Source organism: Anomaloglossus baeobatrachus, chromosome 9 (genome assembly GCF_048569485.1).
Source record: "Anomaloglossus baeobatrachus isolate aAnoBae1 chromosome 9, aAnoBae1.hap1, whole genome shotgun sequence".
In the NCBI taxonomy this organism is placed as follows: Eukaryota; Metazoa; Chordata; class Amphibia; order Anura; family Aromobatidae; genus Anomaloglossus; species Anomaloglossus baeobatrachus.
In genome coordinates this window covers 191,197,350-191,224,232 of record NC_134361.1, presented here as the reverse complement: position 1 = coordinate 191,224,232, position 26,883 = coordinate 191,197,350, and the positions used below count along the sequence as shown (strand labels likewise).

The window sequence follows — 26,883 nt, the reverse complement described above, 5'->3', positions numbered from 1 at the left end:
TTTATGAACTCGTGACAACCTCTTCTCTGCCTCCTGCTTGTGAGGGCTAACAGGGAGAAACCCATCTCAAACAGGAGGCAGTGTTCATACACGTTTCTATTGTACTCTTAGCCTCCTTTTTCATAGGCACGAGCAATCTGATGAAACTCTGCAAAGCCAAAAGGCATCTTGGGAAATGTAGTCTGGGTCAGGGGAACCATATAATAATTAATTTTATTCATTTATATAGCACTGTTAATTCCACAGCGCTTTACATACATTGGCAACACTGTCCCCATTGGGGCTCACAATCTAGAGTCCCTATCTGTATGTCTTTGGAGTGTGGGAGGAAACTGGGGAACCCGGAGGAAACCCACGCAAACACGGGGAGAACATACAAACTCCTTGCAGATGGTGTCCTTGGTGGGATTTGAAGCCAGGACCCCAGCGCTGCAAGACTGCAGTGCTAACCATTGAGCCACCGTGCCGCCTATATCAGCAGGGAAACCAGATGAGACAACCCATGATGCTTCAACTAAAATTGGTAGTACTAGAGACTGTAAATTGATTCACATAACCCAGTGTATCGGCCTCATCAATAATCTGGTCCCACTAGACTGGAGCCCTCCTCTTACTGTCCATGATTTTTGGCTTTTCTTCTGATTAGCCATCCTGGCAAGACATTACATGTTATTCCACATCGCTGTTGCTGTACCAGGTGAGCTGTCAAGTAAGAGGTGGTACTGGAAATGACAACAGATGAGCCACGCGGCTGGTGGATCAGGTCCTGTGAATTGATTCACATCATCCCCATACACGAGGCATCACACAATACTTATTTTTCTTTGTCGCTCCATTGGGAGACCCAGACAATTGGGTGTATAGCTTCTGCCTCCGGAGGCCACACAAAGTATTACACTTAAAAGTGTAAAGCCCCTCCCCTTCTGCCTATACACCCCCCGTGCATCACGGGCTCCTCAGTTTTTATGCTTTGTGCGAAGGAGGCTGACATCCACGCATAGCTCCACATCTTGGTCAGCAGCAGCTGCTGACTAGGTCGGATGGAAGAAAAGAGGGCCCATAACAGGGCCCCCAGCATGCTCCCTTCTCACCCCACTCTGAGTCGGCGGTGTTGTTAAGGTTGAGGTACCCATTGCGGGTACATAGGCAGGAGCCACCATGCTGTTTTCCTTCCCCATCCCTTAAGGGGCTCTGGGCGAAGTGGGATCCTAATCGGTCTCCAGACACTGGGACCGTGCTCCCTCCGCAGCCCCTGGGGAATCTGCTGGACAGGAGCTGGGTATCGTCAGGGACAAGGCCCTGCTACTGTGAGGTACTCTGTGTCCCCTTGGGGACGGCGCAGGGAGCGCTTGTGTCATACACGCTGCAGCACTGCTGGGCGTGTTAGTGCGCCGGGACTACCGCGCTGACCGCGCTTGTTTGCCGGCCGCGCTTATAACTCTAGTCCCCGGCTTCTGCGGCCTAGTACCGCATATTCCCGCCCCCGGGCCTGCCAGTCAGGGGAAGGGAGGGACGCTGCACTGGACGTCAGCGCTGAGGGCTGGAGCATACTTTGTATCCTCCTCCCCCCTCACTGAGCACCGTGGGGCACCAGATTCCCGCACTTTCTAGGGCACGCCCACGGCCCCCTCCTCCTCACAGAACGCAGGCAGCCATTCCTGTCAGCACTTCTGAAGCTGGAGAGGAGAGACAACACGGCTCTGGGAGATCCAGGCAGGGAATCTGGTGGTCACACAACCGCTTTTGGCGGTCGGTAAGCCGCACCTGTTTCTAGGTGCTGGCCCCCCTGGGTGCCGAAGTGTGTATATATATATATATAGGTTTATATGCTATATATTTCTTTATCGTTCCTATGGGAGACCCAGACCATGGGTGTATAGCTACTGCCTCCGGAGGACACACAAAGTTACTACACTCAAAACGTGTAGCTCCTCCCTCCCAGTATATACACCCCCTGCTAGCCAGTCCTAGCCAGTTTTCATGCTTTGTGTCAGGAGGATCACACACACACATGCATCCTTTTTTGATTTTCATTTTTTCTACAGATTTGGAAGAAAAGCGGGTCCACTGGACCCCCGGCATGTCCCTTCACACCCCCCTGGCGGCGGTGCTGTTAAGGTTGATTCAGGGCAAGAGTTCTTCATGCCGCGCTCCTTCACCATCCCATGCTGGGGCTCTGGCTTGAAGTGGGAGCCAACACGGTTCTCACTGCTTTGCAGGAGACCGGCCTCCATCCGCAGCCCTTTGACAGGACCCTGCTGGACGGAGCACTGGACCCCCACCCCACCCAGGGACTGGACCCTGCGTCTCAAAGCTAAGTATAGAGACGTTATTCAGAGGGTCCTTCTGCAATGTGGGGCACTTTATCGGGGGGACAGTGTTTGACTTTGATAATGCTGCTTTTACTGTGTTTCCGGCCGGTTCCACTGTTTTTTTTCTGTGTACCGCGCCGATGATGCCTGATTTTCGGCCGCATGTTTAACTCTAGGCCCCGGCTTCAGCCGCGGCCTAGTTTCGTCTCGTTCCCCTGCATGTCAGTCATGCAGGGGGACGCTGCAGCGCCGCCCAACCGCCGCTCTGCACAGTGGAGGACACTCCTTGTTGAGGAGATGATTCCCTCCCCTGTACATTTCTTAGCCCTCCGATTCCCGCTCCTGGGTTAACCCCCGCCCTCCCCCCTCACTCTAGCGCCATTTTCTCAGCGTTCTTAGTACGCTGATCGGCGCTGGCTGCTCTGCAGTGCAGAGGGAGTGAATATCTGGCTGGGGGTCCAGGCTTGGAACCTGGGGGGGCACTCACAATAGCGGCCTGACAAGTCACAACCTCTGGTTGTGCACTTTTATATACTATCAGGGCATTGTGAAGGAGTTAATTCTTTATTATAGAACCTCCTCCTCAGCAGCATGTCTCACTAGGAGCAAAGCTCCAAGGCTGTACACTACATGTTCTGCATGTAGGCTCATATTGCCTGAACCGGCACAGACCCATACTGTAATGGTTCTTAGGTGGTGGTGCCTCAGCCTGGAGTCTCCCCAGGCTGAACCCCTGTCTTGTGTTTTCTAGACATTCTAGACAGAGCCCCCCACCTCTGCAGCAGGTCTCACAGAGCGAGGCTGCAGGCTGTTTTTTATTATCCACTGCTGGTAGTCTCGTACGGCTGTACCGAGCTCATAACCGCTGTGGCCCCTCAGCTTGGAGCCTCATGCATGGTCCCTCCAGGTGCTCCGGGTTCGGTGGCTGACCCCTGGGGGCATCTCTGTTTCCAGGGGTCGGCTGTCCCGGCATCCGCTGAGCATGCAACCCCCTTCTCAGGGCGTTTTCTGCTTGCTCAGCAAAGCTCACAGACCCCGTCCTCCTGACAGGGAGACGCAGGGTCCCCTGTCCTCCCCGTCCCGCAGCTCCGATACGAGCTGACTCACTGGACGAGGAGGATGTCTCTATCAGGGGCTCGGACGCTGCTTTACGTACTTTGATCCGTCCGTAGATGACGGGGATGCGAATGATTAGATTGCGTCCATTATACTTGTATTGGACCTCCATCCGCCTGTATCAGGGGAGTATTCCCCGCTGGCAAAAAGGCATCAGTATACCTTTTAACAAGACGAGGAGTGTGTTCCTTAACCACTCCAGTTTTCAGCCCGCTGCGTCCAAGCCCGCAGCCTGTCCTGCAGATCCCACAGCGGGGTTCTGCTGCCTGTCTCCCCCTCCCATCAGAGGTGGTCAAGGAGTGTACTCATTCGCCAAGCGTGGCCACTCCGGTGTCCAGACTTTCAGCCCGGATAGTTGTATCAGTGGCTGACGGCACCTCTATAAGGATCCCACGGTACATTAACTTTGTACTGGACCTCAATCCGCCGGAGTTACCTTATCTAGGTGAACACAACGTGTGTTCCTTAACCACTCCAGTTTTCAGGCCCCTGTGACCAGCCCAGGGTCCGCTCTGACAGTCGCTTCCCATGAAGCGTGATTCTGAGGACTGGGTTTCCCCCGTCCACCAATGGTGGTCAAGAGGTGGGCTCATTCACCTCAGGTGGCTCAGCCCGGACCGTTATGTCAGTGGCTGATGGCTCCTCAGAGGAGATGCATTCCCTCACAGGGACTCTATGCCCAAGACGGTTGCCTGAACTTCCAGACTTCAGTCTTTCCATCCTCTGCCAAGTCTGCCATGCTGGACACCGCACAGCGGTGGTTTTGGCTACTTTCCTCGCTATCCGCAGGTGTGGCTTCGGCAATGGAAGGCAGATGCCTCTATAGAGGTTCCTTGCTGGGCTCCCCTTTGGTGGGACCAGTCTCTTCGGAACCAACTAGATGAAATTTAGGAAGCTCTCGGCGACGAGAGTTCTTCCTTGCCACAAACCTAAACCAGGGCAGGAATCAGTTGAGGTTTCGGTGGTTTCCGTTCCTCCTTCTGATCGTCCTCTAGCTCGGCCTTAGTTCATAGAACCAAATGGCTTGAAGCTGCGTCTTCAGAAGACCGCAGGAGATGCTACCACGGAGTCAGCTTCCTCCGAGCTATCTGGCCACGCCAACCACCTCCTTGGTCGGTGGCAGGCTCTCTCCACTTGGCGACGTATGGTTCTACCACGTCTCCGTTCAGTGGGGGCGAGTTTATATCTCCCATGGCTACAGGATGGAATTCTGTCCACCCGCCAAACAGATTTTTTCTGTCAACTCCTCCCGGCTCCAAGGCCGCCGCCTTCTCACAGGCCGTGGCATTTCTTGCAGGCCAACGGAGTAATTGTTCCGGTTCCCGACTGGGAACGGTTCTGAGATTTTTGCTTAAATCTATTTCTAGTCCCCGAAGAGGGCGGTGCCTTCTGACCTGGATCTTTAGCTTTTCAAGCATGGTCAGGTGTGGCGTTTTCACATGGAGTCTCGGTCTTGTTCCGTGTGTTTTTCACCGGATCAATCAAGAACCCAAGGAGATTCCCTAGCAGCCATCGGCATCAGGGATGCCTTTCGGCAAGGGTCAATCGCAGTTTCACACCAGCGTTGACTACGTTTTGCCATCGGAGTGGTCCAATTTGTGGCTCTTCCCTTGGGGTTAGCCACGGCCCCTCGAGTATTCTCCTTGGGGCTGCTGCGATTAGGGTCCTGCACCCCTAGGGATTGGCAGTGATCGTTTGCCCTGGACGGTTTTCTTCTCGGGGTTTCATCCAGCGCAGACTCTTAGTAGAGTACTTCGCTTACACTCGCCACTCTAATCTATTCGGGTGGCTTGTCATTCTGTCCAGGTCCACTCTGACTTCGCACCAGAGGTTTTCAGGGACGCAATTCGAGACTCTGTCGGCACTTGTGAAGCTGCTCTTAGTCGATCAGTAGTCCCTCCGCTGGCGGTCGACGTCGTTCTATCAGACACCAAATAAGGTGCTGGTCAGACGGTGGCGTCAATGGAAGCGATTCCTTGCCCAGTTTCTCCTGCGTCCTCTGAGACTGGAGGGTTTCCGCTGTACACGCGACCTCCCTCCTTCTCGGAGTGGTGGCTTCGCCACTGACCAGGGGCTCGTTGCAGTGGTGGTTTCGGCCACTCTGTCTCAGGGATGCTCCTTCCTGGCCCCGTCCCGGGTGATCCTCACCAGGGTGCTGGTCTTTCCGCCTTGGGAGCAGTATATCTCCACCGTGGAGCGCAGGGCGCTTGGACTCTGTCCGAATCAGCCCTCTGGTTCCATGTGCTGGAAATCAGAGCTGTATTTCTAGCTCTCTAAGCCTTCACCATCTGTTGGCGGCTAGGCACATTCGAGTCCAGTCGGACAACGTGACAGCGTTTTCCTACATCAACTTCCAGGGCGGGACATTCAGCCGTCTGGCAATCTTGGCGGCTCATCATTCTTCAGTGGACAAGGGACTCCTAGTCCACCATATCCGCAGCCCACATCCTAGATGTGAAAACTGCGAGGCAGACTATTTCAGCTGTCCAACCGTGGTCCACAATCCTCAGGTTTTGCGGTAGGCACACTGGTTCATGTTTGATCCCAGCTTCGTCTCTACCTCTTGCCCAGAGTCCTGCGCAAGATCAGTTAAGGGGGCCGTCGGGTTATTCTCATTCTCCAGACTGACCCAGGCAGGCTTGGTACCCTGACCTGCTCCTTCTGTCCGTTGGGTTGCCATGGCATCTTCCGGACTGTTCAGACCTTTTCTCAAAAGGGTCCGTTTTTTCCGTCAGAATTCTGGATTCTCAGATTGACGGCGTAGCTCTTGAGTCCTGGATCTTGGCGACTTCTGGTATCCTTCCTGAAGTCATCTCCGCTATGACTCGAGCTTCAAAGTGGCCTTTGACCTTTTTAGCTTTGCCGACCCTCCTGTCTTTCACAGTCCGGTTTACAGCTAGGACTATCCCTCATTAAGGGACAGGTCTCGGCTCTGTCAGTATGTGCCAGCGGCGTATCGTCCGGCTGGCTCCGGTGCGCTCCTTTCAGGGCGCATCTCACATTATTCCGCCTTTCCTGCGGCCTATGGAGCCCTGGGACCTTAATCCGGTCTTCTCGGTTCCCGGAAACCCCCCTTTGCGCCTCTTAGGGAGGTTTCTTTGTTTCATCTTTCACAGAAAGTAGTCTTCTAGTGGCTATAATTTCCCGCCAGAGAGTTCTGGCTGTACTCTCTCGGAGTCACCCCCTTCTTGGCCTTTTGCATCAAGACAAGGTGGTCTCCGTCCGACTCCGGACTTTTTTCCCTGAGGTGGTTACTGCTTCCACCTTATCCGGGGCAATTTTCCTGCCTTCCTTTTGTCCGGCTCCTGTTCATCGCTTGAGAAAGCGTTGCATATCCTGGATCTGGTGCGGGCGCTCCGGATCTATGTGTCTTGCACCGCCGTTATTAGGCAGTGCACCTCTCTCTGGTGCTGACCGCTAGTCAGCGTAGCGGTCTCTCGGCATCTAAGCCGACCCTGGTTCGTTGGCTTAGGTCGGCCAGTTCCGAGGCCCAACAAGTGTACTCAAGTGCCTTCCCCGCCGGGGATCAGAGCACATTTGATCAGACCTGTCGGTGCCTTTTGGGCTTTCAGGCTCCAGGCTACGGCTCAGTAGGTCTGTCAGACTGCAGCTCGAATTAGTCTGCATACTTTTTTCGAAGCTCTATCCAAGGCATGCTTATGCTTTGGCAGACGCGGGCTTAGGCAGACGCATCTTTCAGGTGTCTGTCGCCCATTTGTGAAGTTAGGTTTTGCCTGCTTCTCAGTTGTCTGGTTATTCCCACCCATGGACTGCTTTGGAACGTCCCATGGTCTGGGTCTCCCATAGGAACGATAAAGAAAAAGAGAATTTTGTTTACTTACCGTAAATTCTTTTTCTTATAGTTCCGTCATGGGAGACCCAGCACCCTCCCTATTGCCTGTTGGCAGGTTTCTTGTTCCGGTGTCTTCACCGGCTGTTATTGTTGTAGACAGAGGTTCCGGTTCTTCCGGTTTTTACTCTGTCTCTTCTTGTGGGTGGATGTCCTCCTTCAGCTTTTGCACTAAACTGGCTAGGACTGGCTAGCAGGGGGTGTATATACTGGGAGGGAGGAGCTACACGTTTTGAGTGTAGTAACTTTGTGTGTCCTCCGGAGGCAGTAGCTATACACCCATGGTCTGGGTCTCCCATGACGGAACTATAAGAAAAAGAATTTACGGTAAGTAAACAAAATTCTCTTTTTACTCTGTACGGTCGCACTGTTGGTTTTTGGCTATATACCCTCCCGGACTGTACTCAGAGGAGACAACAGCATGTCGTCCGCAAAAAGCAAGGGTGCCAAAGCACAGGCTTACTTTGCAACCTGTACCTCATGTGCGGCTATACTACCGGCAGGTTCCACCGATCCTCATTGTGTGCAATGCTCGGCCCCTGTGGCACTTACTCAGCCGGAGCCTCTGCCACTGGTGGCCCAAGTGGAACCACCTGCTACCACTGTCCAGGTGACAGGGACGGAGTTTGCAGTATTCGCTGACAAACTTTCTGAGACTATGGATAAATGGTCTGCTAAGATACTAGAAGCCTTGCAGTCCAGGCCGGTAACACAGGCCCCGGGCACTGTTGAATCATTGACCCCAGGCCCCCCCCGGTTGGAGCAGCAAAGTGCTCCTGGGGTGACTCATAGGTCCCAAGGTGAGGTCTCTGACGCGGACCGCAGTCCCAGACCGCCTAAGCGGGCTCGCTGGGAGCTTCCCTCGACTTCATCACACTGCTCAGGGTCTCAGCAGGGGGACTCTCTAGAGGATGAAGCGGAGGTGGCAGATCAGGATTCTGATCCTGAAACAGCTCTCAACCTAGATACGCCAGAGGGAGACGCCATAGTGAACGACCTTATAGCGTCCATCAATCAGGTGTTGGAGCTTTCTCCCCCAGCGCCTCCAATTGATGAGTCAGCTTCTCAGCAGGAGAAATTCCGTTTTAGGTTTCCCAAGCGTACAATGAGTACGTTTCTGGATCACTCCGACTTCAGAGAGGCAGTCCAGAAACACCGAGGTTGTCCAGATAAACGCTTTTCTAAGCGCCTTAAGGACACACGTTATCCCTTCCCCCCCTGACGTTGTCAAGGGTTGGGCTCAGTGTCCCAAGGTGGATCCTCCAGTCTCCAGACTGGCGGCTAGATCCATAGTTGCAGTGGAAGATGGGGCTTCACTCAAAGATGCCACTGACAGACAGATGGAGCTCTGGTTCAAATCCATCTATGAGGCTATCGGCGCGTCCTTTGCTCCGGCATTCGCAGCCGTATGGGCACTCCAAGCTATCTCAGCTTGTCACTCGCAGATTAATGCAGTCACACGTGCCTCTGCTCCGCAGGTGGTGTCATTAACCTCTCAGGCGTCGGCGTTTGCGTCCTACGCCATTAATGCTGTCCTGGACTCTGCGAGCCGTACGGCGGTAGCATCCGCCAATTCGGTGGCAGTCCGCAGGGCCATGTGGCTACGTGAATGGAAGGCAGACTCTGCTTCCAAAAAGTTCTTAACCGGGTTGCCATTTTCTGGCGACCGCCTGTTTGGTGAGCGATTGGATGAAATCATTAAACAATCCAAGGGAAAGGACTCATCCTTACCCCAGCCCAAACCAAAGAGACCTCAACAACGGAAGGTACAATCGAGGTTTCGGTCCTTTCGGCCCGCGGGCAGGTCTCAATTCTCCTCGTCCAACAGGCCACAGAAGAGTCAGACGAACTCCGATTCATGGCGGTCTAAGTCACGTCCTAAAAAGACCGCCGGAGGAACCGCTTCTAAAGCGGCCTCCTCATGACTTTCGGCCTCTTCACACCGCATCCTCGGTCGGTGGCAGGCTCTCCCGCTTTTGCGACGCCTGGCTGCCACAGGTACAAGACCGTTGGGTGAGAGACATTCTGTCTCACGGTTACAGGATAGAGTTCAGCTCTCGTCCTCCGACTCGTTTCTTCAGAACATCTCCGCCCCCCGAGCGAGCCGATGCTCTTCTTCAGGCGGTGTGCACTCTGAAGGCAGAAGGAGTGGTTATCCCTGTTCCTTTTCAGCAACAGGGTCACGGTTTTTACTCTAACTTGTTTGTGGTGCCAAAAAAGGACGGATCCTTCCGTCCTGTTCTGGACCTAAAACTGCTCAACAAACACGTAAAAACCAGGCGGTTCCGGATGGAATCGCTCAGCTCCGTCATCGCCTCAATGTCCCAAGGAGACTTCCTAGCATCAATCGACATCAAAGATGCTTATCTCCACGTACCGATTGCACCAGAGCATCAGCGCTTCCTACGTTTCGCCATAGGGGACGAACACCTTCAGTTCGTGGCACTGCCTTTCGGCCTGGCAACAGCACCACGGGTCTTCACCAAGGTCATGGCAACAGTGGTAGCAGTCCTACACTCTCAGGGACACTCGGTGATCCCTTACTTAGACGATCTGCTTGTCAAGGCACCCTCTCGAGTGGCATGCCAACGCAGCCTGAACATTGCTCTGGAGACTCTCCAGAGATTCGGGTGGATCATCAATTTCCCAAAGTCAAATCTGACACCGGCCCAATCACTGACATATCTCGGCATGGAGTTTCATACTCTCTCAGCGATAGTGAAGCTTCCGCTGGACAAACAGCGTTCACTACAGACAGGGGTGCAATCTCTCCTTCAAGGTCGGTCACACCCCTTGAGGCGCCTCATGCACTTCCTAGGGAAGATGGTGGCAGCAATGGAGGCAGTTCCTTTTGCGCAGTTTCATCTGCGTCCACTTCAATGGGACATTCTCCGCAAGTGGGACAGGAAGTCGACGTCCCTCGACAGGAACGTCTCCCTTTCTCAGGCAGCCAAAGCCTCCCTTCGGTGGTGGCTTCTTCCCACTTCATTGTCGAAGGGGAAATCCTTCCTACCCCCATCCTGGGCGGTGGTCACGACGGACGCGAGTCTGTCAGGGTGGGGAGCGGTCTTTCTCCACCACAGAGCTCAGGGTACCTGGACTCAGCCAGAGTCCTCCCTGCAGATCAATGTTCTGGAGATAAGGGCAGTATATCTTGCCCTAAAGGCGTTCCAGCCGTGGCTGAAAGGCAAACAGATCCGAATTCAGTCGGACAACTCCACAGCGGTGGCATACATCAACCACCAAGGCGGAACACGCAGTCGGCAAGCCTTCCAGGAAGTCCGGCGGATTCTGCTGTGGGTGGAAGCCACAGCATCCACCATATCCGCAGTTCACATCCCGGGCGTAGAAAACTGGGAAGCAGACTTTCTCAGTCGCCAGGGCATGGACGCAGGGGAATGGTCCCTTCACCCGGACGTGTTTCAAGAGATCTGTTGCCGCTGGGGGATGCCGGACGTCGACCTCATGGCGTCCCGGCACAACAACAAGGTCCCGGCATTCATGGCACGGTCTCAAGATCACAGAGCTCTGGCGGCAGACGCATTAGTTCAGGATTGGTCGCAGTTTCAACTGCCTTATGTGTTTCCTCCTCTGGCACTGTTGCCCAGAGTGTTACGCAAGATCAGGTCCGACTGCCGCCGCGCCATCCTCGTCGCTCCAGACTGGCCGAGGAGGTCGTGGTACCCGGATCTGTGGCATCTCACGGTGGGTCAACCGTGGGCACTACCAGACCGACCAGACTTGCTGTCTCAAGGGCCGTTTTTCCATCTGAATTCTGCGGCCCTCAACCTGACTGTGTGGCCATTGAGTCCTGGATCCTAGCGTCTTCAGGGTTATCTCAAGAGGTCATTGCCACTATGAGACAGGCCAGGAAACCAACGTCCGCCAAGATCTACCACAGGACGTGGAGAATATTCTTATCCTGGTGCTCTGATCAGGGTTTTACTCCCTGGCCATTTGCCTTGCCCACTTTTCTTTCCTTCCTTCAATCCGGATTGGAAAAGGGTTTGTCGCTCGGCTCCCTTAAGGGACAAGTCTCAGCGCTCTCTGTGTTTTTCCAGAAGCGCCTAGCCAGACTTCCAAAGGTACGCACGTTCCTGCAGGGGGTTTGTCACATAGTCCCTCCTTACAAGCGTCCGTTAGAACCCTGGGATCTGAACAGGGTGCTGATGGCTCTTCAGAAACCACCCTTCGAGCCAATGAAGGATATTTCTCTTTCACGCCTTTCACAGAAAGTGGTCTTCCTAGTAGCAGTCACATCACTTCGGAGAGTGTCTGAGCTAGCAGCGCTGTCATGCAAAGCTCCTTTCCTGGTGTTTCACCAGGACAAGGTGGTTCTGCGGCCGGTTCCGGAATTTCTCCCTAAGGTGGTATCACCCTTTCATCTCAATCAGGATATCTCCTTACCTTCTCTTTGTCCTCATCCAGTTCACCAATGTGAAAAGGATTTGCACTTGTTGGATCTGGTGAGAGCACTCAGATTCTACATTTCTCGTACGGCGCCGCTCGGATGCACTCTTTGTCCTTGTCGCTGGCCAGCGTAAAGGGTCACAGGCTTCCAAATCAACCCTGGCTCGGTGGATCAAGGAACCAATTCTCGAAGCCTACCGTTCTTCTGGGCTTCCGGTTCCATCAGGGCTGAAGGCACATTCTACCAGAGCCGTGGGTGCGTCCTGGGCTTTGCGGCACCAGGCTACGGCTCAGCAGGTGTGTCAGGCGGCTACCTGGTCGAGCCTGCACACTTTCACGAAACACTATCAGGTGCATGCCTATGCTTCGGCAGATGCCAGCCTAGGTAGGCGAGTCCTTCAGGCGGCGGTTGCCCACCTGTAGGAAGGGGCCGTTTTACGGGTCTATTATGAGGTATTATTTTACCCACCCAGGGACTGCTTTTAGACGTCCAAATTGTCTGGGTCTCCCAATGGAGCGACAAAGAAGAAGGGAATTTTGTTTACTTACCGTAAATTCCTTTTCTTCTAGCTCCAATTGGGAGACCCAGCACCCGCCCCTGTTCCCTTCGGGCTGTTGTTCTTTGTGTACACATGTTGTTCATGTTGAATGGTTTTCAGTTTTCCGAACTTCCTTCGGATTGAATTTACTTTAGACCAATTTATAAGTTTCCTCCTTCCTGCTTTTGCACCAAAACTGAGGAGCCCGTGATGCAGGGGGGGTGTATAGGCAGAGGGGAGGGGTTACACTTTTTAAAGTGTAATACTTTGTGTGGCCTCCGGAGGCAGAAGCTATACACCCAATTGTCTGGGTCTCCCAATTGGAGCTAGAAGAAAAGGAATTTACGGTAAGTAAACAAAATTCCCTTCTTTATTCTTAGGTTATTCTGTAACAAATAGGGCAAAGAAATGGCTGGAGGGCTGCTTTATTAATTCTTTCCTTTTTTTTAAAATAAGGATGTTATGCTTCCTCAATGTCCTTGATCACGTATGTACCCGAAATTTTCATTTTATAAGACGCACCCAAAATTTAGAGCTAAAAAAAAAAATGAAAAAAAAAAAAAAAAGGGCACTTGGTGTCCATCTTAAACTCCTGTGGTGTCTTACCGGAGGGGGCTTCAGCGGTGGTGGAGCGGGGTCACAGGAGGCAGGGACGGTGCTGGAGTAGAGCGATGCTGCGGGTGCTGTGGTGGCTGCGGGTGCTGTGGTGGCTGCGGGCGCTGTGGTGGCTGCGTGGAGCACGGTTGTGCAGCGGGAGTCACAGATGCTCTGTCAGCAGTCCGGGCTTCAAAGAAATGGTTACACACAACAACGGATTTTTAAGTGCAATAAGAATTATTTTATTTAAGTGTAAAAAGGACCTATAGTAGCATAAGATGAGGGGCTTAACTAATTCATTGCTTTTTTTGGGGGGCCTGTCTGTGTCCTTTATTATACAGTCATATGAAAAAGTTTGGGCACCCCTATTAATGTTAACCTTTTTTCTTTATAACAATTTGGGTTTTTGCAGCAGCTATTTCAGTTTCATACATCTAATAACTGATGGACTGAGTAATATTTCTGGATTGAAATGAGGTTTATTGTACTAACAGAAAATGTGCAATCCGCATTTAAACAAAATTTGACCGGTGCAAAAGTATGGGCACCCTTATCAATTTCTTGATTTGAACACTCCTAACTACTTTTTACTTTTCACTTTTATGTTGAGGTGCCCATACTTTTGCACCTGTCAAATTTTGTTTAAATGCGGATTGCACATTTTCTGTTAGTACAATAAACCTAATTCAATCCAGAAATATTACTCAGTCCATCAGTTATTAGATATATGAAACTGAAATAGCTGTTGCAAAAACCCAAATTGTTATAAGGAAAGAAGGGAATTTTGTTTACTTACCGTAAATTCCTTTTCTTCTAGCTCCTATTGGGAGACCCAGACAATTGGGTGTATAGCTTCTGCCTCCGGAGGCCACACAAAGTATTACACTTTAAAAAGTGTAACCCCTCCCCTCTGCTATACACCCTCCCGTGCATCACGGGCTCCTCAGTTTTGGTGCAAAAGCAGGAAGGAGGAAACTTATAAATTGGTCTAAGGTAAATTCAATCCGAAGGATGTTCGGAGAACTGAAACCATGAACCAAAAGAACAATTCAACATGAACAACATGTGTACACAAAAGAACAACAGCCCGAAGGGAACAGGGGCGGTTGCTGGGTCTCCCAATAGGAGCTAGAAGAAAAGGAATTTACGGTAAGTAAACAAAATTCCCTTCTTCTTTGTCGCTCCATTGGGAGACCCAGACAATTGGGATGTCCAAAAGCAGTCCCTGGGTGGGTAAAAGAATACCTCGATAAAAAGAGCCGAAAAACGGCCCCCTCTTACAGGTGGGCAACTGCCGCCTGAAGGACTCGCCTACCTAGGCTGGCGTCTGCCGAATCATCGGCATGCACCTGATAGTGTTTCGTGAAAGTGTGCAGACTCGACCAGGTAGCCGCCTGACACACCTGCCGAGCCGTAGCCTGGTGTCGCAATGCCCAGGACCCCGACGGCTCTGGTAGAATGGGCCTTCAGCCCTGCAGGAATCGGAAGCCCAAAAAAAACGGTAGGCTTCAAAAATCGGTTCCTTGATTCACCAAGCCAAGGTTGACTTGAAAACCTGAAATCCCTTACTCTGGTCCGCGATAAGGACAAGAGCGCATCAGACCGGCGCAGGGGCGCCGTGCGAGAAATGTAGAGCCGGAGTGCTCTCACCAGATCTAATAAATGCAAATCCTTTTCACATTGGTGAACTGGATGCGGACCCAAAGAGGGTAAGACGAAACGGGGATACCTTAGGGAGAAAGTCCGGGACCAGACGTAGAACCACCCTATCCTGGTGAAACACCAGGAAGGGGGCTTTGCATGACAGCGCTGCCAGCTGAGATACTCTTCTGAGTGATGTGACTGCCACTAGGAAGGCCACCCTTTGCGAAAGAAAGTGGGCAAGGCAAACGGCCAGGGAGTAAAACCCTGATCAGAGCACCAGGATAAGAAGATCCTCCAAGTCCTGTGATAGATCTTGGCGGACGTTGGTTTCCTGGCCTGTCTCATGGTGGCAATGACATCTGGAGATATCCCTGATGACGCTAGGAGCCACCACACAGTGAGGATTAGAGCCGTAGAATTCAGAAGGAAATATGGCCCTTAAGGCAGCAAGTCTGGTCGGTCTGGGAGAGTCCACGGTTGACCCACCGTGAGGTGCCACAGATCCGGGTACCACGATCACCTCGGCCAGTCTGGAGCAACGAGGATGGCGCGGCGACAGTCTGACCTGATCTTGCGTAACACTCTGGGCAGTAGTGCCAGAGGAGGAAATACATAAGGCAGTCGAAACTGCGACCAGTCGTGAACTAGCGCGTCTGCCGCCAGAGCTCTGTGATCCTTGGACCGAGCCATGAATGCCGGGACTTTGTTGTAGTGCTGAGACGCCATTAGATCGACGTCCGGCGTTCCCCAACGGCAACAATCTCTAGAAAACACGTGCGGGTGAAGACCATTCCCCTGCGTCCATGCCCTGGCGACTGAGAAAAATCTGCTTCCCAGTTTTCTACGCCCGGGATGTGAACTGCGGAGATGTTGGAGGCTGTGGCATCCGCCCACAGCCGAATCCGCCGAACTGCTCGGAAGGCTTGACGACTGCGTGTGCCGCCCTGGTGGTTGATGTACGCAACTGCCTTGGCGTTGTCCGACTGAATTCGGATCTGCCTGCCGTCCAGCTACTGCTGGAACACCTTTAGGGCTAGATCCACTGCCCTTATCTCCAGAACATTGAACCGAGGGGAGGACTCTGTCGGAGTCCAGGTTCCCTGAGCCGAGTGGTGGAGGAAGACCGCTCCCCACCCTGACAGACTCGCGTCTGTCGTGACCCCAGCCCCGGCTGGGGGCCGGAAGGATTTTTCCTTCGCCCAGGAAGTGGAAAGAAGACACCACTGAAGAGAGGTTTTGCTGCAAGGGAAAGAGAGACGTTCTTGTCTAGGGACGTCGACCTCCTGTCCCATTTGCGGTGTCCGATAGAATCGGACGCAGACAAATCTGCGCAAGGGAACTGTCTCCCTTGCTGCCACCATCTTCCTGGGACAGTGCATGAGGCGCCTCAAGGGGTGACTGGGCACGAAGGAGAGATTGCACCCCTGTCTGTAGTGAACGCTGACTATGCAGCGGAAGCTTCACTATCGCTGAGAGAGTATAAAACTCCATCCCGAGATAAGTCAGTGATTGGGTCGGTGTCAGTTTTGACCTTGGAATTTTGATGATCCACCTGAACCCCTGGAGAGTCTCCAGAGCAATGGTCAGGTTGTGTTGACATGCCACCCAGGAGGGTGTCTTGACTAGAGGATCGTCTAGGTAAGTGATCACCGAGTGGCCCTGTAGGACCGCCACCACTGCTGCCATGACCTTGGTGAAGACCCGTGGGGCTGTCGCCAGGCCGAATGGCAGTGCCACGAACTGAAGGTGTTCATCCCTGATGGCGAAACGCAGAAGCGTTGAAGCTCGGGTGCGATCGGCACATGGAGATAAGCATCCTTGATGTCAATTGATGCTAGGAAGTCTCCTTGTGACATCGAGGCTTCAGAGTGTTCACCGCCTGAAAAAGTGCATCGGCTCACTCGGGGGGCGGAGATGTTCTGAAGAAACGAGTCGGAGGATGAGAGCAGAGCTGTATCCTGTAACCGTGAGACAGAATGTCTCTCACCCATCGGTCTTGGACTGGGGCAAGGACGAGACTGTCTAGTAACTTCATCCAATTGCTCGCCAAACAAACGGTCGCCAGAAAATGGCAAACCGGTTAAGAAACTTCTTGGAAGCAGAGCTTGCCTTCCATTCACGTAGCCACATGGCCCTGCAGACTGCCACTGAATTGGTGGATGCTACCGCTGTACGGCTCGCAGAGTCCAGGAACGGCGTTCATGGCGTAGAACGAAAAAACCTACGCCTGAGAAGTGAAGGACACAACCTGCGTGGCAGAGGTATGTGCAACCGCAATAATCTCAGCCAGAGAAGCTGAGATAGCTTGGAGTGCCCTCACGGCTGCGAAGGCTGGAGCAAAAGATGCGACTATGGCTTCATAGATGGATTTCATCATAAGCGTTATTTGCCTGTCAGTGGCATTCGTGAGAGATGGACATCTGCCAATAATACTACGGATCTAGCCGACAGCCTAGAGACTGGAGGATCCACCCTGTGACACTGAGCCCAACCCTTAAGCACGTCAGGGGGGAAAAGGGTAACGCGTGTCAATAAGGCGCTTAGTAAGCGCTTGTCCGTCAAGTTCTGTGCTACTGGACGGCCCCTCTGGAGTTAGAGTGATCGAAACACGCACTCCTGATGAAGTCGGGGAAGGTTCCTAGCGGGCCCGCTTAGCCTATCATAGGCCGCGGTCCGTGACGGAGTTCTCACCGTGGGATCTGTGTTACCCCAGGATGTAGTACCGACCCAGAGGGACCCGGGAGCGATGAACTCACAGCTCCCTGGCCCTGTGTTATCGGTCTGGACTGCAAGGCTTCCAGTATCTTAGCAGACCCTCTGTCCAGAGACTGAGTCCTGGAATGTGAAAGCTATTCAGAGATTTGCTGATTCCATCATGCAAACTCTGTCGCTGTCATCTGTGCAGTGCCTGTAATATAGCCGCACAAGAGGTACCGGTTGTAAAATAAGCCAGTGCCTTGGCACCCTTACTCTTTAAGAGCAGACAACAGATCAGTGAGGGTATACAGCCGAAAGCAAATAATGCTGCCGAACAGTGAGATCATATACCATATAAATAAATATATATATATATACACTGCGGCACCAAGGGGGGGACAGCACCTGAAAAACTGGTGCCCCCCAGTGCTCAGTGAGGGGGAAGGAGGATACCAACGTATGCTCCAGCCCTCCCTGCCGACGTCCAGTCGGCCGTCCCGTCGTTACCCCTGACTGGCAGGCCCGAGAACGGGAGTATATGGCACTAGGCCGTAAGAGCCGGGGACTAAATTTAAAAACGCGGCCGGCAAACATGGCGCGGTCGGTGCGGTAGTCCCAGTCTCAGAAACCAGTCAGCAACCGCTGCGGCGTTTGTAACACAGATGCTGCATGCACCGTCCCTCAGGGGACACAGAGTACCTTATGATGCAGGGCTCTGTCCCTGTAGTCACAAAAGTGCGGGAATCTGGTGGACTATAGTGATCAGTGAGGGGGGGCGGAGGACAGCGAGGTGCGCTCCAGCCCTCACTGTCGGCATCATACCGACCGTCCCGCCTTTCTCCCTGACTGGCAGGCTCAGAGGCGGGAGTTTAACACAGTAGGCCGCAAAAGCCGGGGACTAAAGTAAAAAACCGCGGCCGGCAAACAGGCACGGTCGGCGCGGTAGTCCCAGACAAAAAATCCACACCGCAGTCGCAGCTGCGTCTGAGGCCAAGGTGCTTCATGCACCGTCCCAACGGGGACACAGAGTACCTGTAGATGCAGGGCCATGTCCCTGACGATACTCCGTCTCCTGTCCGGCAGATTCCCTCAGGGGCTGCGGATGTGGCTTGTGGCCACCAGATTCCCTGCCCCAGGTCTCCCTCAGCTGCAGCCAGAAGTTGCTGAAAACATGGCTGACGGCGTTCTCTGAGGAGGAGGGAGGCGTGGGCGTAGTCACAAAAAGTGCGGGAATCTGGTGCCCCAGCGTGAGTAGTGAGGGGGGCGGAGGACAGCTCCGTGTACTCCAGCCCTCACTGTCGGCGTCATACCGACCGTCCCGCCCCTTTCCCTGACTGGCAGGCCTGGGGGCGGGAGAATCCCATACTAGGCCGCAAAAGCCGGGGACTAAAGTTAAAACCCCGGCCGGCCGGCAGTGCACGGTCGGCGCGGTAGTCCCGGACCCATACCCACGCCGCAGTCGCTGCAGCGTCTGAGCCCAAGGTGCTTTATGCGCCGTCCCAACGGGGACACAGAGTACCTGTGGATGCAGGGCCATGTCCCTGACGATACTCCGTCTCCTGTCCGGCAGATTCCCCCAGGGGCTGCGGAGGGAGACCGGTCCCAGTGTCTGGATGACCGGATAGGATCCCACTTCCCCAGAGCCCCTAAGGGATGGGGAAGGAAAGCGGCATGTGGCTCCAGCCTGTGTACCCGCAATGGGTACCTCAACCTTAACAACACCGCCGACCTGAGTGGGGTGAGAAGGGAGCATGCCGGGAGCCCTGTTAGGGCCCTCTTTTCTTCCATCCGATATAGTCAGCAGCTGCTGCTGACTAAAAACGTGGAGCTTGCGTGAATGTGTGCCTCCTTCCACACAAAGCTAAAAACTGAGGAGCCCGTGATGCACGGGAGGGTGTATAGCAGAGGGGAGGGGTTACACTTTTTTAAGTGTAATACTTTGTGTGGCCTCCGGAGGCAGAAGCTATACACCCAATTGTCTGGGTCTCCCAATGGAGCGACCCAGACAAAGGTTAACATTAATAGGGGTGCCCAAACTTTTTCATATGACTGTATATGACCACCTTGAGACATTACATGAGCCTTTTTTGTCGGAGATTTCAAAGAAATGGCGCCCAGAGGTGGCGCGTGCACAGTTAAAGTTCTAGGCTCAATGACAAGCCGAGATCTCCTCCGCACACGCGTCATTTTCCTTAAGTCCGCTGCTGGGAGATGAATGGGCCGGAGGCGGCGCGTGCGCAGATGAAATCTTAAGCCAAGAGCTTCATCTGTACATGCACTGATTCCGGACGCCATTATTTGAAGCTCGTATCGCCAACACAGCATCTGGGACACCCGCCGCACTGCCTTGCTCCACGCAGCCCCCACCGCAGTCACCACAGCCCCCATTCTCCACCTCCCGGTGAGCTACATTCGCATTATAAGACGCACCCCTATTTTCCTACCAAATTTTTTGTGAGGTATAGTGCATTTTATAATCTGAAAGATATGGTAGTTTAAAAAGCCCAAATCTCTGCTCCTGTAAGGGCATAACTAGTATGTATTCCACTAGTATGTATTCCACATAGCAGGTATGGTACTCTCGCAGCCCTTTTGTTTGATATGTATTACATGCCATATTTGCATCTTGGATGTAGCATGTTGTAATATACAAAGGGCACAGTAATCCTTTTACAGCTTCAGCCTCCGTCATAACAATTCCTTGCCTAATTTCAGCCGACCAGAGGACAGAGTAATGCATAAGTGTCATGACTGGTGTTCTCCTGAAGTGGTGGATAATTTTTGGGCGCTATTTATCAGTTTTGAAGTTTTGATTTGTCCTGCATTCTGGTATCCTAACAAGTAGAGTCACAATGTGGTACCCACTGGATTATATTATGCGAAGAGCAAAGTTGTAATACATGCAATTTTTTTTTTTTTTATTCCCTAGATGAGTGCCAAACAAAATATGGTAATGCCAATGCATGGCGGTACTGTACCAAGGTGTTTGATATGCTGACAGTAGCAGCCGTAAGTACGCCTTCATGTTTTATTTATATTTTAAATATACTTCTATAAATATATTTTTTATTATTATTATTTATTTCATTTTTTCACTTTTTTTCGCAAATATTTTACATTTACCATATTGACTTTTCATTGAAATGTCAGGGTCCCTACAACAATCAACTGGTCCACAGGGGGGGGGTTCCCGTAAAATTCACAAAGTCCACATTGCGAACACTGGCCTGGCCATGTGAGGAGGCCTCTATGGGGCTGCAAGTGCATTAAATCAGGAAGTTATGGAAGTGTTTGTCTTTTTTTAGTTGATAGATGAGCAGATACTTTGCGTACATGGCGGATTATCCCCAGACATAAAGACCTTGGATCAGATCCGGACTATAGAACGTAATCAAGAAATCCCTCACAAAGGAGCCTTCTGTGACTTGGTGTGGTCAGACCCCGAGGATGTGGACACTTGGGCGATCAGCCCCAGAGGAGCAGGTTGGCTGTTTGGAGCAAAGGTCACTAATGAGGTAAATTATTGTGCGATTAGAATTTTTCTTTTTTTTTTTTTTTTTTTCTCGTTAGGCAGCTTTGTGTATACAGTGGGTACGGAAAGTATTCAGACCCCTTTTAAATTTTTTCACTCTTTGTTTCATTGCAGCCATTTGGAAATTAAAAAAAAGTTCATTTTTTCTTATTAATGAACACTCTGCACCCCATCTTGTCAGAAAAAAACAAACAGAAATGTAGAAATTTTTGAAAATTTATTAAATAAGAAAAACTAAAATATATCATGATCATAAGTATTCAGACCCTTTGCTCAGTATTGAGTAGAAGCACCTTTTTGAGCTAGTACAACCATGGGTCTTCTTGGGAATGATGCAACAAGTTTTTCACACCTGGATTTGGGGATCCTCGGCCATTCTTCCTTGCAGATCCTCTCCAGTTCCGTCAGGTTGGATGGTGAACATTGGTGGACGCCATTTTCAGGTCTCTCTAGGGATGCTCAATTGGGTTTAGGTCAGGGCTCTGGCTGGGCCGGTCAAGAATGGTCCCAGAGTTGTTCTGAAGCCACTTCTTTGTTATTTTAGCTGTGTGATTAGGGTCATTGTCTTGTTGGAAGGTGAACCTTCGGCCACGTCTGAGGTCCAGAGCACTCTGGAAGAGGTTTTCTTCCAGGACATCTCTGTACTTGGCCGCATTCATCTCTCCTTCAATTGCAACCAGTCGTCCTGTCCCTGCAGCTGAAAAACACCCCCATAGCATGATGCCGCCATGTTTCACTGTTGGGATTGTATTGGGCAGGTGATGAGCAGTGCCTGGTTTTCTCCACACATACCGCTTAGAATTATCACCAAAAAGTTCCAGCTTTGTCTCATCAGACCAGAGAATCTTATTTCTCATAGTTGAAGATTTTTTTTCGTGTGTGTTTGTTTTGTTTTTTTTCTTAACTCTCTGCAGGCTTTCATATGCCTTGCACTGAGGAGAGACGTCCGTCGTGCCACTCTGCCTTAAATGCCTGACTGGAGGAGGCTGCAGTGATAGTTGGCTTTGTGAAGCGTTCCCACATCTCCCTACTGCATCTCTGGAGCTCAGCCACAGTGATCTTGGGGTTCTTCTTTACCTCTTTCACCAAGGCTGTTCTCCCACGATTCCTCAGTTTGGCTGGACGGCCAGGTCTAGGAAGATTCTGGTGGTCCCAAACTTCTTCCATTTATGGATTATGGAGGACACTGTGCTCTTAAAAACCTTGAGTACTGCAGAAATTTTTTTGTAACCTTGGCCAGATCTGTGCCTTGCCACAATTCTGTCTCTGAGCTCCTTGGGCAGTTCCTTTTGACCTCATGATTCTCATTTGGTGTGACATGCACTGTGAGCTGTGAGGTCTTATATGGACAGGTGTGCGCCTTTCCAAATCAAGGCCTATCAGTTTAATTATACACAGCTGGACTCCAATGAAGGAGTAGAACCATCTCAAGGAGGATCACAAGGAAATGGACAGCATGTGACTTACATATTTGTCTGAGCAAAGGGTCTGAATACGTATGACCATGTGATATTTCAGTTTTTCTTGTTTAATAAATTTGCAAAAATTTCTATATTTCCGGGGGGGGTAGGGGGTTCTGACAAAATAAGGGATGGGGCAGAGTGTACATTAATAAGAAAAAAATTAACTTTTTTGAATTTACCAAATGGCTGCAATGAAACAAAGTGAAAAATTTAAAAGGGTCTGAATACTTTCCGTACCCACTGTATGTCGTTTGTCAGTTTACATGTATGGAATGGGTTCAAAAGTTGTCTGCTCCATGTAGAGCAGATGCCGGCTGTAATATGTAGCCAGCATCTGCCCATAACAGCAGTGGATCACTGCTGCTTAACTATTTAAATGCTTATGTCAGTCACTTACAGTGGCATTTTAAGTATCTCCATTGGCGGTGCTCACCACCCACTATCCTCCCACGCAACACAGTCATGGGTGGCCGATAAGTAGCCTCTGAAGGCCCCTCCACACCCATCACCACCATATTGGTACTCAAAGAAGTCTGCAATTTATATTGTATACTGCAAGTTTAAGTTCTTTTAGGGCTTTATTATATATTACCATTATGTCTATTGGGATGCTACTGTTGATGAAGAACAGCAGATATAGTTGAAGAGGTGGAACAGCAGGCACACTGGTGGGGGCCTGCAGCAACTGAGGAGAAGCAGGGTGCAGCTATGAAATGTAGGGGCAGCAAGAGATGTGGAAACAAAAGACATGAAGGTACAAGAAAAAAGCTTTGTTGTGCTTGGTCTGTATATTAACAATAGGTATGATGATACTGTGGTTTTTGAAAAAGATGATTGTGGGAATAAAAGGTACGTAAACGAAATACTGGATATTTGTAAGCTAACATGTTTTATTTGTTTTTCCCTTGCCTTTTCAGTTTGTGCACATAAATAACCTGAAACTCATCTGTCGAGCGCATCAGCTGGTGCACGAGGGCTACAAGTTCATGTTTGACGAGAAGCTGGTAACAGTCTGGTCCGCCCCAAACTACTGCTACCGCTGCGGCAACATTGCGTCCATTATGGTTTTTAAAGATGTGAACACTCGAGAACCCAAATTATTTCGCGCTGTCCCAGATTCTGAACGGGTTATTCCCCCCAGAACCACCACACCGTACTTCCTCTGAATGCTCTCCACCTGTTGAGTTCTGTGCTGGATCATATATATTTTTTTTTTTTTTTGTTTATTTTAAGCACTTTGCTGCTGAAATGCTGCATCTTGCCTTTCTTTTAAATTATCAAACATGTAATGTTAATATTTCTATTTTTGTTTTCACTGAGTGGTTTATGAAAATTTACCGCTAACTAAGCACCATAAGGTGTCAGTAAAGTTTTTTTTTTGCTTTTTGTTTTTTTTTGTTTTTTTTTTCCTTCCACTATCAATTTCTCCTTTTTGAGATTAGGACCTACGCTAAAAAACATGTCAATAGGAAAAAACCAACTGCAGCTTATTCCGAATACACAAATTACTCGTATGTTGTGCCAAATGGTTAGCCATCAATGGCCATTTACAAGATGAACATTTATTAAAGTCTGTGGCACTTAAGGTCCGTGGTTTTTTTTTTTGTTTTTTTTTTTTTCTTTATACATCTTTGCTGCTGGTATTCTTCCATCTATTAATATTGTGGAGACGTCTTCATGAAACTTGGAGGAAGTAACATATGGGTTACTGGGTTTGTCCGGTGAAAACAAGGTAACCTCTATCTTCCAGATTGGTGATGAGCGAACAGTTCGGTATTCGGGTTCTCTTAGCGATCAGTTGGTGCTCAGATGGGCGCGAGTACCCGAGTAGAATACAATGGGAACCAGAGTACCGTATTTTTCGTTTTATAAGATGCACTGCATTATAAGACGCACCCCAAATGTAGAGGGGGAATAAATATGGAGTCCGTTTTAAAATCCAGTCATGTCTTACTGGAGAGGGGGCGGCAGCGCTGATGGAGTGGGTTCATAGAAACTCATGGGCTGTGCTGGAGTAGGGCGGTGCTATGGGTGTCCCAGATAATTGCTGTGGGCACTGAGGCAGGAGGAACATCCAGAAACTGTTGGCGGTGCGAGCTTTAAAGAAATGGTGCCTGTTGTCGGCGCAAGCCTTAACACTAGAACTACTGAGGTAGTCATTTTGACTACTTTGCACCATGTATTTCTATATAGGTGTCACGAGTCCAGTAGTTCTATTGTTAAAGAAATGGTGCCTATAGTCGGCGCATGCGCCGCCTCTAGCCCATTGATCTCCCTGCAGCGGACTTAAGGAAAATGGCGCCTGGAGGTGGCGCGTGCGCAGATGAGAGTTCAATCTGCGCACGCGCTATCTCTCATATGCGCACGTGCCACTTCCAGGCGCCATTTTCCTTAAGTCCGCTGCAGGGAGATCAATGGGCTTGAGGCGGCGCGTGCACAGATGAGATCTTGAGCCGAGCGCTCCATCTCCACAGGCGCCATTCTTTAAAGCATGCAGCGCCAACATTTTCAGAACAGACCCCAGCAAATGCGTGAGTTTCCCCATTGACTTTCTTTATAATCAAGTACTTGGTTTGTACCCATTTGAGCATCAACTACTTGCTAAGAGCACCCGAATACCGAACTTTTCACTCATCATTAGTGATTAATTTTCCAACCGCTGGGACATGAGCTGATTGACAGAATGAGCAACTATTTATCCCTTTTTGGAATGGAGCAACAGTGGCTCCATTTATTCCCTATGGGGCTGCCAAGTGCTGCACTCAACTTTTTCCGGCAGCCCCCATAGAGTATGAATAGGTGACAGTTGGGCATCTGATGTGCCACTCTATTTGTTACAAGTAAAATATATCTTTGTACCGTGTTAGCCAGTAGAGATAAAAAAATTGTTTAAAAGAACAGAGAGTCCTCAGTGGTTGATACCTTTTAATGGCTAACTGAAAAGATGGTAATAATTGCAAGCTTTCGAGACTACTCAGGTCTCTTCATCAGGCATGGTATAACACAAAATCTGAAGAGTCACGTATTTATACACAACAGGACTTTAGAATAGTGCAGTAAAAAAAAAAAAAAAAAAAAAAAAAAAAAAAAAAAAAAAAAAAAGAACAAGTTATATGAAACAGAACTATCTCTATGGCAGGGGGACAAGCTGTTCTAGCCATAAATACTGCTGCAGTTCAGTGTGAAAGTTTTATTGTCCTTTGATAAGGGTCTGGTCCAGGGCTGTGACATGCTCGGATGGTCAGAGGAGCACATCTTTTAACTGATGTAAAAAGACATGAATCCATGAGACACATTCATTCCTTCTCTGAATGTATTTGTTAACAGGGGATAAAAGTGCCCTGGCAGGAATAAAAATTCCCTTTTCTGCCTAATGGTTGGTCCCCCAGGATAGTAAGTGAGGATAGATGATAACTTGTTTACACTGGTCAACCCCTTTATTCGCATCTTATGCAGACCTGATTAGTCCCTGTGGTGTCAGCCCAGTCCCAAGAGTATTAAACGAGAGCAAAAATGTATATCTGTCCTGATCATGGGTTTGACAGCGTAACCCCTGAACATGGCATCGCTATTCCACTTCCATTTTGTACTATTTTGCAGATCCAAAAGGTTCCCACACCTGAAAGGGGGTTTTCTTTTTGGAGAAAATGGCTATAAATCGAAATTAATTCAAAGCTATGAATTGTAATAATCCAAAGCTAATATACTTCAGATTAATAAAGTATTAATCAACTTTTTAGATCTTGTGTCTTGGCAAATCTCTCACATTTGGCTTGGGTGTAACAGAGAAGAGATGACTGTGGTTCTATAGATGATCAGTGATTTGTATGCGGGGGGGCTGGCTGACTACTCATTTTGTTACCCAAGCCAACCCCTCTCTTGTCTGAACCAGCAATCAAGTGGGCTGGCTTATGTATTGCAATGAGCCAATATGCACATAGAGAAGTGGAGCTGTCGAGGACCAACAATGATATCGTAGTATCGTGGCACCTGTTGTGCACTACTTGGACAGCCCCTTCTCATTCCCGTTGTTTTCCCCCGTAAAAATAAATTAGCCTATACTCTCTTCCGGTGTGACCGTGATTCTGGCGATGTCTGAAGTCGTGTTTTCGAGACTCTCCTTACATTATGACACAAAAGCCGTGCTACGAACCAGTCCCAGCTTCCTTCACTCCCACCTTCGGACATTTGAACAGAATGTGAGCGCAGCGCTCACTTCCTGCTAAAACATCCAAAGGTGGGGTTGACTGAAGCCAACACTGATTTGGACTCAGGGCCAGTGTGTCATTACAATCAGTACTGGCTTCCTTCACCCCACCTTCGGATGTTTTAGCAGGAAGTCAGCGCTGCGCTCACATTCTGCTCAAATGTCCGAAAGCGGGGTAGACAAGACACTGTGTGCTGATTATGACACGCGGACCACGTGACCAATCAGCATCTGGTATCTTGTCTATCCCGCCTTCGGACATTTGAGCAGAATGTGAGTGGTGCACTCACTTTCTGCTCAAATGTCCAAAGGCAGGGTGAAGGAAGCCAACACTGATTGTTATGACGCTGGCCCTGAGATCAATCAATACCGGCTTCCTTCACCCCGCCTTCGGATTTAACAGGAAGTCAGCGCTGCACTTACATTTTGCTCAAACATCCCAAGGCTGTGTGAAGTAACCTGGGACTGGTTCGTAGCAGGCCTCGTGTGTCATAACAATGTCACGTGGGCCCCGAG

General features: G+C 50.4%; 1 protein-coding gene across 1 annotated transcript in view; it reads left to right on the top strand.

Moving 5' to 3' along the window:
- The window catches only part of PPP6C (protein phosphatase 6 catalytic subunit), a 46,886-nt gene extending 22,433 nt beyond the window's left edge, over positions 1-24,453 (top strand). The window contains exons 5-7 of the mRNA XM_075324147.1: positions 20,095-20,174; positions 20,471-20,680; positions 23,078-24,453. Of these exons, the coding sequence (XP_075180262.1) occupies positions 20,095-20,174; positions 20,471-20,680; positions 23,078-23,326 (539 nt within the window). The 3' untranslated portion in view covers positions 23,327-24,453. The remainder of the gene's footprint in view (positions 1-20,094; positions 20,175-20,470; positions 20,681-23,077) is intronic.
- The last annotated feature ends 2,430 nt before the right edge of the window (positions 24,454-26,883 follow it).